General features: G+C 39.7%; 1 protein-coding gene across 1 annotated transcript in view; it reads left to right on the plus strand.

Annotated features, from left to right (window-relative positions):
- FNDC3B (fibronectin type III domain containing 3B) overlaps nucleotides 1–19,746 on the plus strand; it is a 331,142-nt gene that overhangs the window by 225,658 nt on the left and 85,738 nt on the right. Inside the window, exons 7-9 of the mRNA XM_054713730.1 lie at nucleotides 5,510–5,568; nucleotides 13,228–13,379; nucleotides 16,484–16,543. Coding sequence (XP_054569705.1) covers nucleotides 5,510–5,568; nucleotides 13,228–13,379; nucleotides 16,484–16,543 — 271 coding nt within the window. The remainder of the gene's footprint in view (nucleotides 1–5,509; nucleotides 5,569–13,227; nucleotides 13,380–16,483; nucleotides 16,544–19,746) is intronic.

Raw genomic sequence — 19,746 nt, forward strand, 5'->3', positions numbered from 1 at the left:
AGTTGGCCTGTAAGATTTGCCTCTGGGATTAATATATTTGTAGCAAACCAAAGGGAAGAAGGCAAGCCTGATAATGAAGAAAGAACCTTGCACTACAACCTTGCACCTGAACCATGCATTTCTGCCTCTTCTAGGACAATCTTTTACTCATTTGCCACACAAGTTTTTTAAGGGGAAGGAAAACAAAAACAAACAGTTCTTGATAAGAAGGTATCCACAAGACAAATGATCAGAACTATTGTTTTGTTTTTTTCTAAGGGGATTAACTATTATTTTTCTCCTCTCTCGCAGTATGGAGTGTGTGTGTGTATGTGTGTGTGTGTGTGTCAGAGACACAGAAACAGAAAAAGAAAGCATGTGAGCAAGCAGAAACATACTCTGAAATATGCTCTGTACAGTTGGGCTCTGAAATTGTTTTATGAAAAGGGTGATAATAATTCAAAGACAACTCCAAGGCACAGCTAAATATTGCGTAGGGAGAGCTAGGCTGAGGTCTGAGTTAACTCAGTTATTTAGGTAGCAGAGTTGTGAATTTTGGCATTTTCCACCAGAGTGTTAGCTTTCATACAAGAGTTTATTTTCTATGTGGTAACTGTCGCTTTAGCTCAGTTAAACAGGTTTTATTTTCACTCTTGTCTGTGCAAATTGTGTGCCTGGCATTTATTTTTTTCTCTTAAGTCTGTGGCAGCAGAAATGGAAAAGCATTAAATAATTGTGGTGGGAATGCATTTTTCTCTTCTCTCTCCACATTCACCAATTAGAACCTTAAGGAACCAATCCAGTCTGGCTTTGATGTGGCATTTCTGCTGAGATAATAGGGTAGTGATTGTCCTATCACTACCTTTCCTCTCCCACCCTGCTCTTTTTACTTTTGATCTTCTCAGAATCCTTTCTTTCTCTTCATTCATGGCCCAATTTTCTTATTCTTCCTTTTTTCACATAACTTCTCCCCAGATCCAAAGGCCTTTGCTTTATTAATTTAACAGCTTTTTCTGAGTTTAAAAACAGCCAACAACACAACTGTCTCGTGGGACTTAGAGGGTCTTTGCTGCTACTTATGTTTCTCCCATTCACCTCCATCAAACACTCTACTGGTCTTAACCCATGTTCTCTGCCACGTGACTCCCAGGACTCTCCTACTTTGCCATGATTCAGTCAAAGGTTTCATTTGCTTTGGGACCTTGTACTAGGCTTGTGGTTCTGGGGAAAACACATCTGCTTCTTGAGCCTCAGTTTCCTCATTAGCTGCTCATCCTCATTCCCCAGTCAACAAAGATACCTGCGGCTATTGTGTTCAGTGCTGGAGATATGCAGAGTAGACTTCAGTCCTGCCTGCTGCTGTCAAATGGGGCAGAGAACATCCGTCTTACAAAAAGGATGTAAAAATGAGCAGGATGATGGTGCATGGACAAGCACGTACCTAGGTGCTCAGCAGTGTCAGCTTTCATTATTATAGTAAGAAGACAAGAAAGGTCATGACCTCATTCTGGGGGTTGTTTTTATCTCAGTCAGGACCTTTTGCTTGTATTCCTGGCTCTTATCTGAAACCCATTCTTTTCGGTGTTGTACAGATTTTTTTCCTCTTCTAATCCAACCTCTGTCCCATTTTTTCTTTTTCTGTCCAAAGCATAACTATTTCTTCTGACATCTTTGAAAGCTGTCTCTGGGGAGGGATCTCTGATTTTTATTTCTCTCCTTTTCTTCCGTCTTTCATGCCCTATATCTAGTGCATGGTCCTGAAGATTCTTCTTTTGCAGAGCTCTTTAATTCTTCCCTTCTTTCTTGAATAGGTGATCATCTCTATTCTAGGCTTAATCTTTGTTACTCAAGGCTAGTGTCTGGCTTCTTGTTCTTCTAGGACACTTTCACTGTGTCAGTCTCACAGAAGCAGACAGTGACCTCCTTCAGCTAGCTGTTTGTATATATCTAGCTATGTGTGGGTTTGAAGCCATGGGTCTTTCAAGTTCTAGAATAACTGGTGATTGAGAAAGTTTTGTTTTTAACAACTGAAGCAGTTCTTTATTACAACTCTGCTTTTTTTTCCCCCCTGACAATTAACTTCTAAGATACATAATATTTATGGTTTCCTTGGTGTAGGAGCTTCCAGAAAATGTGATGGTATATACTCCTTTGACTTTTGGGTATGATCCATTATTATCTATACCTTAACATAAATACAGGATTATAAATGAGCTTGTGACATTTGGTCTTTTGAATCTGAATTTTCTTTTGTAATTTTAAAAAATATCTTAGTGCTACTAGCTCATTTATTTTTCTCACCAAAATAAAGATAATCATATTCTAAACAGAATGTCATGGGAAAAAATGAAGAACTGATCTTTTTGTAGTTTAGGGTAGTATCATCTAGAAGTTCTTATTTCCTTTATATAGACTTGGTTTACTGATTTAGCCAACAAGTATCTATTGAGCTCTGATCCTGCAGAAACTGTGATTGGTGCTGTGGGCTAAATGGTGAGCATGTCCTACAGTAGGTGTCAGAAAACTGCAACCTGTCCTGTGGCATGATCTTGTGAGCTTCTCACAAGATGGGTATTACATTTTAAATGTCCATAGAAACAAAGAAGAATTTGGCAGGCCTATATGGTGGCCCACAAAGTTTAAAATATTTACTATCTGGGCAAAAAAGATAAAGGGGATTATGATGTATAAATTTTGAGTTATAAAATAAGTAAGCCATGGGATGTAATGCACAGTACAGGGAATGTAGTCATAACTTCGTACAGTGACAGAGATGGTTACTAGACTTATGATGGTGATCACTTCATAAGGTGTATACAATGTCAAATCACTCTATTGTACATCTGAAACTAGTATATGATATGTCAACTATCCTACCTAATAAAAGGGTAATATGTAAATTGACCGCACCTTCGCTACGCCTAAGCCACGACCACTAGTCACACCCACCAGCCAATCAGGGCGAGTATGCAAATAAACCCAACCAAGATGGCTACAGCCACAGAGAGCAAGGTTTCCCAGGCAACGGAGGAAGCCAAGCTTTCCACCTGCCCTTGCTAGGCCTAAACCTCCACTCAAGCTACAAAGTTTCAATTGTAGAAGGTAAACAAATCTTAACAGAAATGGCGGCAGCCACGGAGCTGGAGAGAGCAGGGCAACCCTGGCAATGGAGAAAGCAAAGCTTTCTGCACACCCTGGCCAGGCCCCGGCCTCCGCGGATCGAGCAGGAGGCTTGGCTCCGCTCCAGGCTACTAAGTTTCAGTTGTAGAAGGTAAATAAATTCCAGATACCAGGGCCTCCTCTTGGGTCGCCAGGGGGCGTGGCTGGCCTGCAAAGCACCACAGGCCCCTTGCTCAGGCAGCCCCACGCCCCAAGGGAACCCCCATCCTGATCCGGGACACCCTTCAGGGCAAACCAGCTGGCCCCCACCCCTGCACCAGGCCTCTATCCTATCTAATAAAAGGGTAATATGCAGATTGACCATCACTCCAACACAATATGGATGCCCCCATGTGGACACAAGATGGCCACCACAAGATGGCCAGCAGGGGAGGGCAGTTGAGAGGGACCCAGTCCTGCAAGGGAGGGCAGTTGGAGGCGATCAACCCTGCAGGGGAGGGCAGTTAGGGGTGACCAGGCCGGCAGAGGAAGGAAGTTGGGGGCAAACAGGCTGGCAGGGGAGCAGTTAAGCATCAATCAGGCTGGCAGCAGAGTGGTTAGGGGGTGATCAGGCTGGCAGGCAGAAGTGGTTAGGGGCAATCAGGAAGGCAGGCAGGCGAGCAGTTGGGAGCCAGCAGTCCTGGATTGTGAGAGGGATCCCAGATTGAAGAGGGTACAGGCTGGGCTGAGGGACACCCCCCTCTCCGTGCATGAATTTCGTGCAACGGGCCTCTAGTACTTCAATAAACATTTAGTTAAAATATTTTCTATCTGGTTATTTTCAGGAAAAAAAAAAAATAGTCTACTCTGGACTTACTAGTATAGTATCTGCCTTCCAGAAGCTTGTATTTTGGTAGGAAAGACAAGTAATAAACAAGGGAACAAATAAACAAGAGAATTAATTTTCAGGTTTTGATAACTGATAGGAAGGCATAAGCAGGATGTGAGAATGACTGCAGTGAGGCTGGGACAAGCAGTGGGAGTTGAGGTAGGATTCTTTGAAGAGGTGGCATTGAGATTAGACCGGAACAATGAGGATGAACAGCCCTGTGAAGAGCTGGGCTTACTGACTTCTCACTTCCTAGTTCAGCTTCCCCCATCACCTCCAAATGCCTCCTTGCCCACAGAGCTCAGCTAGATGTTGGTCCCTAGGCAGCTTATAGAATCTCTATTGGATTGTCATTGCCATAGCACCTATCGCATTGTAATTGCCTATTTGCTTTTATTCTCCCACCCAACCCCTCAACCCCACTAGACTTGAAATATCTTAAAGGTAAGGACATATGTCTTGGTAATTATATATCTCTAGCATTTAGCTTATAAATTAGGTTTAACAGTTAAGTAAATCTATAAACTCAAAATTAGATTCCATCAAGCAGATTTTGGAAATCAGAAGGTTCCTCTAGCACAGTGGTCAGCAAACTGCGGCTCTGTTGACTAATGAGTTTGCCTACCACTGCTCTAGCAAAACAGATTCTTAAGTTTAAATTCTATCATTTACCTTTCTTTTAATACAATCTTCCTACTTCCTACTCCTAGCACTTTCCCCATTTCATTTCTAAAACAATTCTTGCCCTTCCTCCAAACTTGCCCATTTCCTCATCTTATTAAACGATACCATCTTCCCTCTAGTTGATTAATCCAAAAACTGGGGATTATTTTTTATCCCTGATTCTTCTCATTCTCCCACCCTTGCCTATCATATCCAACCCTTCAGCACCTAAACCTCTAAAACCAGTCCTGTTCTCATCATTTTTACTATCATCCCTAGCCCAGGCCAGCTCTATCCTTCACCTGAACCAGTGTGACAGTGTTCTGCTTGGTCTTGCTGCTTACACCTTCCCTTCACATGTCCATTACCCATGCAGAAGCCAAGCAGAGCTTTTCACACTCAAAGTAAGATCATGGCAGTCCCTCTACCTAACCACTCCAGTGGCTGCCATCAAACTTAGAATAAAAATTGAACTCAAAAGCCTGAACTCACAGCCCTGCATGAACTGGCACCCATATCTTCAAACTCATCTCTTCCTTGCCCTCAGCTTCTAGCTATGCTGGTATCCTCCTCCTCCTTCTTGGACCCTTCTATTCCCTGTTGCCTGTTGAATTCTTAGGTGGAACTCAGTATTAACCTAGTCAACTTCGTGAATGTGTAAGGCAATATAGTAGCTAGTTAGCACAACCACAGTGAACTCCCTACCCTAAAGAATCCCTGTTCCTGATTTTCATTATCATGTTTATGGAACCAAAAGTTCATGGTAGCAGGCAAGTGACTGAATGATAACCCTTAGTAAAGGCCTTGGGGAAGGAACTTGACCACCTTATTGCCTTTTAATGGTATTAACTTTTTCTTTCCCCCTCTTTTTCCATGCAGAGTATGAGTTGGAAGTAAAGAGGGTGCAAGACATTCTTTCAGGAATAGAGAAACCACAGGTATGTTTTCTGGACTTCTCAGCATAAATGACACTTTCTTAAGTATTTCAAGTGTGCTTTTCTTTTACCACATAGTAGGTAAGCAAAAGGGCCCCTTTCCATTGCAGATTATTCATAGACTATGAAATAGTGTTGCTATTAATGGAGCATGAAAATATAGAACAGAGGTCTTCTGTGTAGTTGTAATCCACTGAAATGTCCCCTGTATTTAGGTACTCTGAATGCAACTAGGTATTCTTCAGAACTTCTAAGGATACATCTCCACCCTACTTCCCCCCCAACCCTAAGGTCTACAGAACTGTTTTCTTTTAGTAATTTCCTTTTACCTGTATAAATGAAGTAATAATTTTTGAAAACCTCAGTAATTCTAAGTATTTTTCCAGGTAAATTTCAAAAAGATACTTAAATATTAGCTGAGAAAAATAAGTCCAAAATATTGAGTGTAATGCCAAGAAAAAAATTGGTGGAAGTGGTGATATTATGAAGTTTTAAGCTTGATTTGCCAGCTGCTTTGAAATGGAAGTGAAAAACTCAAAATGTTGATTCAGCCTTTCATCTGAGATTAGAGAGCCAAGTTCTTGGGTGTGTTTTCTAGCTGAATGGGAAAACCTTGATTCTTCATGTGTTTGAAATACTAAGGCTTTTTAACAGAAGAGTCCAAACATGCCTCGAGCTATGTAGATGAGTTTAACTAAACCTAAAAGCATGAGGTGTGTTGGATGAGGGTCACAATAGGGTACTTGTAGAGGAAAGGGGTGTTGATGTTGGGTTGGGGAGTCTGTACTTAATCTGGCAAGGAGCAGGTAGCCATTTAGAGTTTTTGAGCAAAGAAGTATATAATCAGGGCTGTACTCAGGATGATCAAACAGTTAGCTTTGGAGGAGAGGAGGATGGACCCAGAGAGCCCTGTCAGGAATCTGTCACCTAGTGGTGGTGAGAAGTTGTGAGAGTCAGAATTAGGGTGAGGCATCAGCCATGGCAAGGAGAGGTGGACTCTAGAGCCGTCCTAAGGAGAAATCAAGAAGGTGGTAAAACCTATTAGAAATCTGGTTTTATGATAACTGAGCTTTCTGGCTTAGATGCCTTGATTGCTGTCCCACCCAGCAGTGGGACACTCCGCACAGGACTCAGTACCACCAGTTCTGCCCCATCTTCACTGTACTTGGTGTGCATTTAATACATCATACTCCATTTACTGTGTCTGTGTCTTTCCCAGCAATCTGTGTCCTCTTTGTGTCTCCGTTGCCATTCTCAGACACGTGGAGTTTGTTTTACTAGCAGGGCATCCAGGAGGATAAACACAGTGGGCAGTTGCAAGTATCTGGTAGGTCCATGCTGTGGGGAGAGGGGAGCAAGATACCGATGGAGAATGATCAAGTCGTAGGAATGGACGAGAGCTTTGGGCGTGGATGGGGGCAGGAGTACAGAGAGATTCGAAAAGGCTTGAGGGCAGAATCGTAGGAAAAGCTTACATTTATAGGATGGCAGAAAGAAGAAAACGCCATGAGGAAAACAGAAGTCATAATCAGAGAGAAGGCAGAGCAGCAATAGGTTAGTTGACTGTCCCAGATATAGTCACAAACATCATAGCCCTGTCTCTGTCATGTGCGCGCACACACACACATACACATACACACATGGTGTTTTTCTTAGTCCTTTCTTTACTGCAGAAGGGACAGAGTCCATGTTTCTGAGGACCATGTGTCTAGCAAGGTAAAAGCAATATTGAAATGCATTGGTGTTTTCCTTGACTCAACATTTATTAAGCACTTATTCTATGTAGTTTTTAGACCAAAGTAGGCAGACAGGCTTCTTTGTATATAGTTATGATGTTAGGCAAATATGGCAGGATTGTCATCTAGAGGTCAGAGGGTCTTACTAGGCTAAAATCATTTCTTCCCGGAGGCTCCGGGTCAAACTGACTCCTTGCCTTTTCCAGCTTCTCCTAGAAGCTGCCTGCATTCTTTGGCTCTTCCATCCTCATGTCTCCTTTTGTGACTCTGACTCTCCTGTCTCCCTATTTCACTTATAAAGTTGGGCCCACCAAGATAATCCAGGTTGGTCTCTGCTTCACGGATACTTAATTTTATGCAAACTCCCATTTACCTTGCAGGGTAATATGTTCACAGGTTCTAGGGATTACGATGTGTGCATCTTTGGTTAGAGGAGGGGATCATTCTGCCTACCCATATACCTTTTATTTAGAGGTGTTGCCAAATGTGGCTGAAAAAAATATACCTCTTATTTAGAGGTGTTGCCAAATAAAGCCATTCTGGAGCCAGTCCATTCCTCCTTCCCAGCCCAGTTAGTTGTTTACACAATTTTTCTCCCTTCTTTTCTCTTCTTCCCTCTCTTCACCTTTCTGTCTGAAGTTTTTATTCATAATTGTATCTTATTTATCTTTGTGTCCCTCACACCTAGCACTGTTCTTGGCACATCGTAAACCCTTAACAAATATTTACTAAGTAAATGTATGGCAGATGGCAGTGGCTGCAGCTGGGTTCTGGCAGGTGAGAAAAATGCCTGAAGACTGGCCAGCATCAGAGGAGGCTCAGCCAGCATGCTGGAATGTGGGGACAGCCCAGTGCCAAAGCAAGAGGCCGCAGCCTGGAGGGGACGGGCCGGTGCCTTGCAATCTGGTTCTGTGGGTTGGGGTCCAGCATGGCCATTAACTATCTCTGCGACCTTGCGTAAGTTAGCCTCCTTGAGCCTAGGTTTACTCGTCTTTGAAAGGTAGGATAATAAATACCACATAGGATTGAGAAGTGAATTATGTACTATCTACAGAGTACTTGGGATGGAGTATGGGGTATTTCTCTGCACTTTAGAGCATATCATTAGGCAAAAGCGAAGCTCCCTGCTACACTCTGGAATATGAAGGAGGGTGTCTGACCACCTTGCAGGGGAAGAAGCAGAGCTGCAAAAAGTTCGGCACACAGTCGCATGAAGGATTTTTGTTCTTAACTTTTTTTCAGCCACATTTGGCAACACCTCTAAATAAAAGGTATATATTTTTCTTTGAGATTTTGCAGATGATTTGTTTAATGCTTAGAAACACTATTGAGGACTTGTAGATTTCAGTCATCTTTCTAGAATTTTGGGCATCCTGAATTAAGCAAGTCATTTACTTTTCAGAAACCCAGATATTGTTTAATTGAGTAAAATTAAATATTTAGTAATTGAGTAAAACAGGGTACAAATACACCAGGTATTTGTCCTGAGACTCTAACAAGCCTTGGGGACTGTACTCACAGCCACTGCTATTCCAGAGAAATAAGCTTGACATTATCCAAAGTGGTATAGGAATTAACCTCCATTAGTACTAGCCACCTCCAACCTAGCATGGTTTAATCCATTCCAATGGTGGTGCTCAATGAAGTCTTCCACATACTGCTGGGCTCTTTATTTTCGGGATGTAAATCATTGTAACCTGAAATTGTGGTTTCTGCATTGTTTCCATCTGCTGATGTTTAGCTTATAGAAACAATTGCCTTGTTGGCTGCAGAATGAGGAAACTGACCTAGAGGAACAACTGTCCCTGCAAGAAGCTATTCCTTGAGAGAGAAACAGAGTTGAGGTTCTTAGCACTTAAGGAATTATAGAAACAGATGACTGTGAAACCCCTAGATTTGAGTATCCTTTTTCCCTTTGAATAATGATCTCTTTGACCTTTTCCTTTTAATTTTCCTTTGTGTTATTATTTGTCATGATGGTACTTTAGAAGTGAAGCCAATATTTTTATGGTAATATTTCCTTAGCATACTTCCTGATTGGATCAGCAGGCCACCCACATAGTTAAATCCAAAGGCCAGACCAAATTTAGAAGTTACTAACTTACATAGAAATGTTTTTAAACCTAACAGTGACAGTTTATTAACTTTATGAGAGTAAATGGTGTTTTTGATCCAAATAATATTATTTACATATCAGATGGCCTGAGATGATCAGGAGAGAAGGGGACAAGGAGAGAGTTAAGGATTCAGTCCTGTCATTTTGGAATGTGTGCATACAGATGCTTTTAACGAACAACTGTTCTCAATAATAAATGCCCAGATAAGAATGATTTCTAAGAATGACTTGTAGTCATTTAGAAGTGGATGGTGGTTCTATGAGTCCTTCAAGATACTTTAAAGCAGTTTAATTTAAATAACTTCTATGCAGACTTACACTAGCAACCCACACAACAGATCCTTTTCTATCACTAGGGCCGAGACAAATGTCACATTGGGTCTTGTCCAATAATTTTATAATTAGAAATCACCACTTTAATCACCATTACAGAGAGTGACTTCTGTTTGTGGTGGAATAATTAAACATCGGAAGGTCATTTAGTTTTGTGGCTTCTGATCTTCTCTTTTTGGATAACAGCCATGACAATCATTGTGATGATCAGATTAGTCGTGCCCCAGTTCAGCCCAGTGGTCACTGCTCTGAGAAAGTTTCACCACCAGGAGAGGAGTTTGTGAGCGTGCTGCTGCTCAGACAGAGGCGTGGCCCAGCTGGAGTTCCTCGAGTGCTGAATCTCATTAAGGTTACCACCTCCCTGCACACTTGGAGGAAATGCAGATCTAATGCGGAGGATTCCCTTTTACATGATATTCTCCTGAAAGGCACCATGTAATTTCCTGGCATCAGCCTTGAATTAGAAGGCAGTTCCTAGTTCTAGTAGAGACAAAGCCCTCTTTCTCTCAGCTTCCACGGCCTGAAGAAAGGAAACCTGAGGCTCGGGAGTCGGTGAAAGGGAGGCAGCAAGGGCGCACAGGAGGGGTTTGGCCCCATAACCATGGAAGTAATCGAGGTGGCAGGCTGGCTGCTTAGCTCGAGGAAAAAATTCCAGAAGCCACTGGCCTTTGAAAATGATGCTGAGTTCTCAAAGGGCATTTCTGATAGGCTGTCCTAGGGGAAGACTGCATTTGCACAGGGGTCTGTGTTCAGGTGACAGTTTCCTCTTTAAGGCTCACTCGGAATCCAGGGAAAAGGTGAATAGTATTAGTTGATGCTTCAAGTGTTGTACATCACTGTTTGGTTAAGTAATTTAACCGAGTCAGAAAGGGGGGAAAAAAAACATTCTTAAGAGCTGATGGAAAAGGTAGGCCAAAGGGCTGTGAAATGATGGGTACTTGTTCAGCATCTGAAGTGCTTGCTTTTGACTGAGCTGTGACATGTTTCTTCACACCACCATTCATGGAATCAGTGTTACTACTCGCTGTGCTCCTGTAATTGTGCAGAGCAGCACAATTGAAAGTTTTCCAGTACCTAAGCAGCCACCTTTAAATCATAAATTGAACTTTTCATAGCAAAATATCTTTTTAAGTTAAAAATCAAATGTAATACTTAGTGCCTCAAGATTACTCATTGATGGTGTGTGAAGGAATTCAGAAAATACTCTGGTACAAGTGGTAGAAATGCTGCCTTAAAGTGTAGTCAGGGGAACAACACACAAATAACCAAGCAAAGCACAAATATAGTGCAAAAGTGCCCAATACAGGTACCAGCAAAATGTAGCCAGAGCTCAAAGGAAACAGTGGTTGGTTCTGAGCAGAGGGCCAGGCAGGACAGTGCAGAAACCTTTCCTGAATCTGTCTCAAGCGTGTAGGTCTCTGTGTGCTCTGTGTATCTGCTCCGTGTTCCCTCACGCACTTGTTTCTCTCCACCAGATCGGTGCTCCTAGAGGTAGAGGTCATAATCTTAATCCCCTCTATGCCCACAGCCCCTCACAGGGTGAGGTAGGGTTTAAAGAATAAGCAAAGGCAGCATATCTGTACTAGATCTAAAAGAAGTTCGCTAAAGCCAAGAAAGCAAGGAAGTCAAAAGCTCCTAGTAAGTCATGGGGTTTTGCAAGGGGACGGCATTCTGAAGGGGTGTCACCACTGCATGGTATAGAAGGGGTATGGGGGGGACAGAGATTGCTAATCTGGAGACTCCAGTTTCATTCTGTAACAGTGTCTCAGATTTTTTAAAGAGGTGTGTAATGCTAGTCTACAATCCCCTGTCAGAAACTCAGACTATCTTATTCTCTTTGATTTTTATTTTTCAACAAACATTTTCTAAGCACCACTGCTCACGGTTGAATATGACCAGGCCCTGTCTTTAGGATGTCCCACAGTCCAGTGGGGAAAGGAGACAAATGCCATCAACATGATCAGCAATAGTAGAGATATCAAAAAGGTTCTGTAGAAAAGAGGAACAATGATGGGTTAAATACTTTTGGAAAGGCTACTTAGGGATAGCGAGGCCTGGCTGGGCTCTTGAAGGGTGAGTAGAGGTTTAATTAAACCATTGGTTAAATATATTATGATGCTATATCTGTACAGATCAGGAATAATATGGAAAAATCTCTGCTAAAAATGAAAGGAGTGACAGATGAAAATAGAGACTCAATGTTTATTTCCATATTTACTATTCATGCTTTTAAATAATTTTATGTTAATTTTAATACTCTATACAGATCAGATAGTGACAGAAATGGAAGACAAAAAGAGGGAGACTTTATAGTTTTCATCCATCTACAGCCTAATACTCTACAGCTATAAAATATGAACATGAAGCTTTAGCATCTGTATGAACTCATAGTTGGTTTATAATATGTTATCCAGAGAGCAACAAAATATCCTTTCTAAAATTAGAACATTAAAGTTTTGTTCATAGAGTTATTTTATAGAATTAGACCATGCATTAGGTTGGGTTTCTCCAGAAACATACTCTGAAACAAAGACTCAAGAGCAAGTAGCGTGTGTGGGGAGGTGCACCAGGAAGCACCATCCGAGCGAGGACTTGAGATGGAAGGGCAGGAAGCCAGCTCAGGGTCGGTAAGTGACCGGGCTCCACCGGTGGGCAGCTAGGGCTCAGTTCTGCTGAAGACACTGCCGGGGAGTCTAGAACATGCTGCAGAGAAGTCCTAAGTGAAGGGAGGAAGTGGAGGTTTTTAGAGTCTCAGACTGTTGTGTTTAAATGAAGTTTTAAGCAGAGGTTAAACCGGAAGGATAAAAGCAGAACTTGGAGAGGTGAACTGTTCACCTCCACACAGGTTTCTACCTCAACGTCCTGGACCTTGGTTCCACTTTCCTATCCCTTGGTTATCCGGGGAGCCTGCAGCACTTAAAAGGAACATGATTTGTAAGGCACAGGGGGTCCTCAAATAGCCTCGCATCGTTCCTATGTAATGTTGCTGAGATGACATAGAAACTTAATTTTTGTTTATATCAATTAGCCTATGGTAAGTTTGGTTTTATTATACATCGTTTCACTTCAAGCTGCAGAACCAATTGACAATGTTAAGTGAGGACTTACTGTCTTAGCTTTTCCACATAATGAGATGGGCTTCCTGATCGTTGAAATATTACATTTAGCTTTTTACCTTTAAAAAATTACCAAGCCTTTTACTTTCTGGAGGACTGGGTATGAATTACATAGGACTTGGATGAAAGTTTGCGTTATGAGGAAGGATGTTGTAGGAGCTCTATTTTGGCCATTAGGTCTTGACAAGAGAGTGCCATATAGGAAGCTTTTGTTTGCTGTCAATAAAACAAAATTGTTTACCTTCAATTAAATCTGAGCAAGTTTGATGCCACTACTAATAATCACAAAAATGTTACTGGAAGAAGTGTTTGGTTTATGTGAAATGGATTTGAATACTTTTGTCCATGTTTTTCTTCTCAGGTTTCTAATATTCAGGCAAGAGCGGTTGTGTTGTCCTGGGCTCCCCCTGTTGGACTTTCATGTGGACCCCACGGTGCCCTCTCCTTCCCCTACAGTTATGAGGTTGCCTTATCAGACAAAGGACGAGATGGGAAATACAAGATAATTTACAGGTAGTGTACATTTTCATGTATCTCTGCTGCTAAATAGTGAAACTGGGTTCATTAAGGAAAATTGAAAACAAAAGAAACTTTAAAGGTTTTGCAAACTCTCCTTTAAATTGTTCATTTTGAGAACTAGTGATAATTAATGTCAAGAGTTAATTTTGTCTACAGTAATTAATCAGAAATTACTATTCTATCGCTATTTGGTGTTGGTGAAATATATCGTTTCATTTTGTTAGCTTGTCAGAATAGAATTAATGAAAATTTTCCATTAATGTCTGTTAGAAAAGCATGAGCATGACATTTAGTTTTTACATACTTTATGCACTCGGACCTTTCAGTAGTCTTTTTTTTTAATTCTACAATATGGTTTCATGGTTATATGAAATAAGAATTTCGCCGTAATTCTTATCCTTCTCAATAGTTTTCCAGCCTGTAGAAAAAATTGCTTTAAAGTATTTCATGCCAAGGCTTTCTTAAATTCTTAAACATTTAGCACACAGAATAAGGGATTATCTCCTTCTGCTTTATTGTCTCCCAGGTATTAACCATTCAGATGGTTAATAGCCATGTTCTAAGTGCGATAAAAACGTTTTTTAGGGTCAAGTCTTTTCTTCTTTATAATTGCGGGGACTGGTCCATTTGCAGAGCAGGAAATCAGAGTCCATTTTGCTCTGACTACTTGTGCGAGCGCCCCCTGTGCGTGGCCCCTGGAACGACTAGAGGCCAGGGTAACATGGACACGCAAACCCCACTTGCTGGGGTCTCTCTCGTTCCGTTGCTGCATCAGTGTGCAGACTTTGTGTCTGTCCATCCTGTTCCTCATTCTTAACTTGCTCCAGAGGCATTTCTTCTTCTGGACCAAGAAAAGGGGAGGAAATAGGGAAGGAGGGCTATAGCCACTCACTCCTCTGGCTGCCCAGAGTCCTTCTGTTGTCTCTTCCTGGGATGCCTACAGGAATGTCCTCAGGGTCTCCAACATCCACTCTTGCTCTCCTCCAATCCAGCCTCCATACTGCAGCAATATGTCAGACAGTAACGTTGCTCTGTGGAGAAAACTGAGTGATTCCCCCGCAGTACTGAAAATTAAATCGTACCTCTTTTCTCTGGCTCACAACCATTTGGTTCTGTTTTGAAAAGTCAGAATCGGTAGAGACCTTAAAGAAATACAGAGCACCATTTCCCCCAGCCCCACCAAGAACCGAGTAGATCGATTCATCAATGCCAGATAACCATTGCTGGCAGGAGCTAGAATCTCAAGTGCCCAGAAGGGCTAGGCAGGTAACATAAGTGAGAAAAGCAGAGGTTGGGAATGAGGTGAACTGGAGAGTTCCTGTCTCCATCTGAAATAGGTTGTTGCTAGAAGGGACTGCAGGCCTAGATTTGCTGATTCTTTGGGTGTTTTGTTGTTGTTGTTTTATTTTTTCAAGAAATGCTGAAAATCTAAATTGTTATGTAAACTTTCCTAATGTTAAACTAATTCAGCACATTAAAAAAAAATCTTTAAAAATACTGTGCATTTCAAACAATAGTGCTTCAGGCAAAGTGTGGAGATTGGCCTCCAGTTTATAGCGTTAAAAAATGATATTTATTTGAAATAATTTTAAACTTATAAAACTCAGCAAAAATAAAGAGATCAAGAAATATGTGTGCATCCTTTACCCAGATTCACCTGCTATTAAGTAGCCACAGTGCAGTTATCAACGTCATAAATTTACCCTTATACAATACTCTAATCCATTCGTCATCCATTTCTAGTTTTGTCAGTTGATTTAAGTAAGGACTGTAACTGCATTTCCTTCCCCTGGAGGATAGGATCCTGTCTAGGGTCTGATACTGCGTTTAGTTGTTGTGTGTCAATAGCCTTCTTTAATTTGGAACACTTACACGGTATTTCTTGGTTTTATGGCAGACTTTCTTCAAGAATACAGTCATGCCCTTCCACATCCCCCTCACCTTTAAAAAATGTTAATGAACTCTCCTTTATTTTATGTTGTTGCCTCATGATTAAGTTGAGTGTCCGTTGCAACTTCTGATAATACAGGGTGTCCCTAAAATGCGTATACACTCTTACTGCTAATAGCTCAATTGATTTTTCTTTCTTTTCAGCCAGTCTAAACTTTTAACAAAGGAAATTCATTCTAAAAATACTATGGGAAGTTTGAAAATGCAGTTGAATTACAAATACTGCCTTTATAATTATTCAAAGTGTGTATATATTTTTGAGAGGACACACACTTTAACAGCTAATAACTCACTTAATTTTCATTCCGTTTCAGGTTTAATTGATTTGAAATAATGAGTGAAGCCAGACTAAGCTTTGAACAAAGAAAATTTATCCACTAGACTTTTTTATGGGGATACATAAAAGATAAAGTTTATGGTACAAACTGGCAACAGTTGATGAATTGAGGGCTCACAAATACCAAACGAAATGATTCTTGATGCTTGTGATTTCTATTGCTTCGAGTTATCAGCAGTGCCTGGACCAGAATGGTCATCAGTTTGAAAACGGGCATTAACAAAAAAATTACTCATTTAAAATTTGAAAGTGAATTGTATGTTATTAAACACTGACTTTATAATCATTCAAAGTGTGCATACATTTTTGGGGACACTATATAAATGGTTTTGTTTTATATAAGAGCTACTTATTGGTATTTATATGTAAGGGAAACAGATTGAGATTTCATCAGGATAGTTGAGAAGCTGAGGTAGTTGGGGTTCCTGCCAAGGTGAGTCTGGGAGCTGCCTTCAGTTGACAGCTGGCACCGTTATTTATATTCATCTTGTCATCTTAATTTGCTTGCTTTCTTATTTATTCATTTATTTATTTATTTTTATCTATTTACTTTGAAGAAGTGATAAGTGGACCTTTAATAGTAAGTTTAACTAGCCATTTTCCATATTTTGGATGGCATAATTAAAAGGAATCTAATTTTCTAGTTCAGAAAGATAATAATATCAAGTGGGAAAGTTTATTTCTGGTTTAAGGTAGATCAGACATAATAGTTCCTGAATCATTGTTTGTACATGACAGTGAGACTCAAATCCAAAACCTGTTTTACTTTTGAAACTAATATCCTTGATTAATGAATGATTTTTCTTTACAGTGGAGAAGAATTAGAATGTAACCTGAAAGATCTTAGACCAGCAACTGATTATCATGTGAGGTGAGTTAGGATCTGAGAACTGAACAGTGTTGGAGAATTCAGATTGCTAAAATCAATCATGTGCCCCTTTAAAAGTCTGAGGTTAATGGACCTCACCTAACTCTAAGTTGCAACACCTTGGCTCAGTGTCATCCATTCATTCTTGAGTGCCCTTCTGTTCTGCCCTCGAGCATCATGGTTGGGATTACACAGAAGTGCTTTTGGCAACAAAAAAGTAGGTGATAGATTCAACACAGTTTTCAAAATTATTTTTTTAAAGGTAATTTTTATTTGATATAGTCTTCTAAAATTCATTGTACTGTTGGTTTAATTTATAATATTTTCTTTCTAGCAAACAAATGAATATTTTACCATTATAGACCATAAATATAACCATATGTTTAACCCATATGACCAAATACCAGATTTCAAGAACACCTTTAGACCTTTGTTTTTGAAATAAGACAAGTAAAAATTAACCCGAATCAGCAAAACAGTGAACCTGAATATATAATCTTGAACTCTTACTGTGATTTTTCTAGAATCTCTACTGTGACTACTCTGGAGGAAGGGCTGGCTAATCTTAGGCCTGTGAAGTGGAAATATAATCTGGATTTTTACAGAGCTCACTTGATTATTTAAAGATACATCCATACATCCATTTGCAAATAAGCAGATTTCAGAATGTGATTCAAAACATTAAAAAATTTAATTTCAATTCAGAATTTTATTTTGCTTAAGTTAATTAAATAATTACTATTTGGTCTAGCTCCCTACCTGCCAGAGAGAAAATTCATGATCTCTTTTCGTATTTAAAAAAGTTATCTCCAGAAATGGTAATTTTATCTATTAGGATACACAACATTTTCTCTCTTTTCTTTAATTATATACATGTATATAATGGTTGTGTAATAAAATTGCAAGCATTAAACACACATCCTTTATTATACTTTCCAAAGGTTAATTCATACCACATGTTTCTTTGTGGTGAGGTGGAGGCAGGGTAGCCTAACAGGAAGAACATATTAATTATCAGGACGCTTGAGTTCTAGTGTGGTTCTGCCATGAATTGACTGTTTTAACTTTGGTCAACCACAGAATCCCTGTCACAATTTTCTCAGAAAGGTACAATAGTAGGGCTGAGCTCAGGTTATAATATCGTATTAGCTCCACAAGTGTTTAAAACTAAGTTTAAATTAATACATAAAAGAGCAAGGTGTTTTATATTCAGTCATAAAGTGTACATCTGCTTAGCTGTTGTAGTGTTTAGATGAACTCTTTTGCAACCATCTCTTCCTGTTTAAATCAAAACTTTTTGGGTTTTGAGTCAATTAGCTTTAGCCCAAACACATTGAACTTTTCACATAGTCTGTACAAACAAAAAGATCTGTGTAATTTGTGAAGCTGGGATGATAATAGAAATAGTTTAATCATTCTGTCAAATGGTCGATTTAACAATGAACCAGAAAATGAAACACCGTATAGGGAGCCATGTAAATGTTCTTCATTAGTCATTGTTAACATATGTTTCCTTTTTTCTCCATCTTTTAACAGTTTATTGTTATTGCTTTACTAAAGGTTTACTTTATTAATTTCCTGCTCATTCATGAGCTGATAGTATCTTTTTAAACAAATTTAAATGTCATAAAGAGTTGGTTCTGTATTTACCATCCTGTCTGTTGTTCCCCTTCATTTCTTTTTAATCACTTTTACTAAGGCTTAAATCTTGAATAATTGCTCATCAATTATTTTTTTTATTTTTTTGTTTTTACTGCCATATATTTTGAATACCTTAAACTTCTGGGCAGATAAAAGGAATACTTAATGGATTTACCAAACAGAATAGAAGCATGAGGTGGTTACCATCTAGAGGCCTTGGACCCGGATTCTCTCCTATCACATCTGGACCCCCCACACTGTGACATATATGACACACACCTGCTACCACACATGCAGTCTGAGGCACCACCCCCTATTATTTGTTTTAGCTCTCTGTGTGCCAGAGAGAAAATTCGTGATCTCTTTTCATATTTAAAAAAATTATCTTCTAAGAAAAATGTCTACAGCCCAGATTTGTTCTTTCCTTACCTAGTCTGTAGTCCATCTAGCTCATTCATTCTCCTTACTTAAATAGTCTTTCATTTTTCAAACGAGAGAAGAGTCTTAACACTTATAACTCATACTTACATTTAGCTTCCTCTGCCTTGAATTGCTTTGGCAAGGCAGCAGGACATAGAATGGAAAGAGCTTGGAATTTGGAGTTAATGGCTTGGTCACTTAGTAAAGGTGCGTGCTTAGCAACCCATTTACACATCTGTGGCCTTATTCTCATTCATAAAATGAAGATAATAATGATACCAGCCTCAGAAATATAGTATGAAAGCAAATGAAATGTATGAAAATCTATCATAAACCTATAAGGTGTATAAATGTGGTTTTTGTTTGTTGTGTTTTTCCAAGGTTATTGCAGGTTTCCCATACTGAAAAGAAAAGGGACCTCATGATGCAGGTTCTTTGAACCTGTGTATCGTTTGACCACATATAACTCACTATTCTTTTGGGGTAAAAAGATATACCATAATGGCACTGGCAAAAAGAAGCAAACTCTTTTTTTCTATGGTGTAGTTCAATTAACATTCTCAAAGTTTTAATTCCAGAGATGTAACCTTGGATCAAGACAGTAGCTTCAAATGTAGTTTTAAATTTAATAGTCACATATAAGGCTTCAAAAGTCTGTGTGGAAATAAATTCCTCACTAAATATCCATAACAGTCTACAAAAGAATTCTATTACTGTAAAGCTGCAAAATGACCAATTATATTCATTGTCATTTTTGTTTATATATTACTAATTTATTTTTTAAATATGTTTTTATTAATTTCAGGGAGAGGGAGAGAAGGATAGAAATATCAATGATGAAAATCATTGATTGGCTGCCTCCTGCATGCCCCTTACTGGGGATCGAGCTTGCAACCTGGGCATATGCCCTGACTGGGAATCAAACTGACCTTCTGGTTCATGTGTCAGTGCTCAACTACTGAACCACATTGGATGGACAATATACATTACCAATTTAGAAAGTGTTGCCCTGGTGGACATCTGTGAAGCCAATGATGAAAATGGACACATTTATTTTAGCAGTGCCAAACCTCCTACATTTTCCTTCCAGTTTTTAATATTGCATGTTTTGTTTAAGGCATGCAGAAGTCTTTATTCAAGTCAGT

This window comes from Eptesicus fuscus, chromosome 3, assembly GCF_027574615.1.
Source record: "Eptesicus fuscus isolate TK198812 chromosome 3, DD_ASM_mEF_20220401, whole genome shotgun sequence".
NCBI classification, from domain to species: domain Eukaryota; kingdom Metazoa; phylum Chordata; class Mammalia; order Chiroptera; family Vespertilionidae; genus Eptesicus; species Eptesicus fuscus.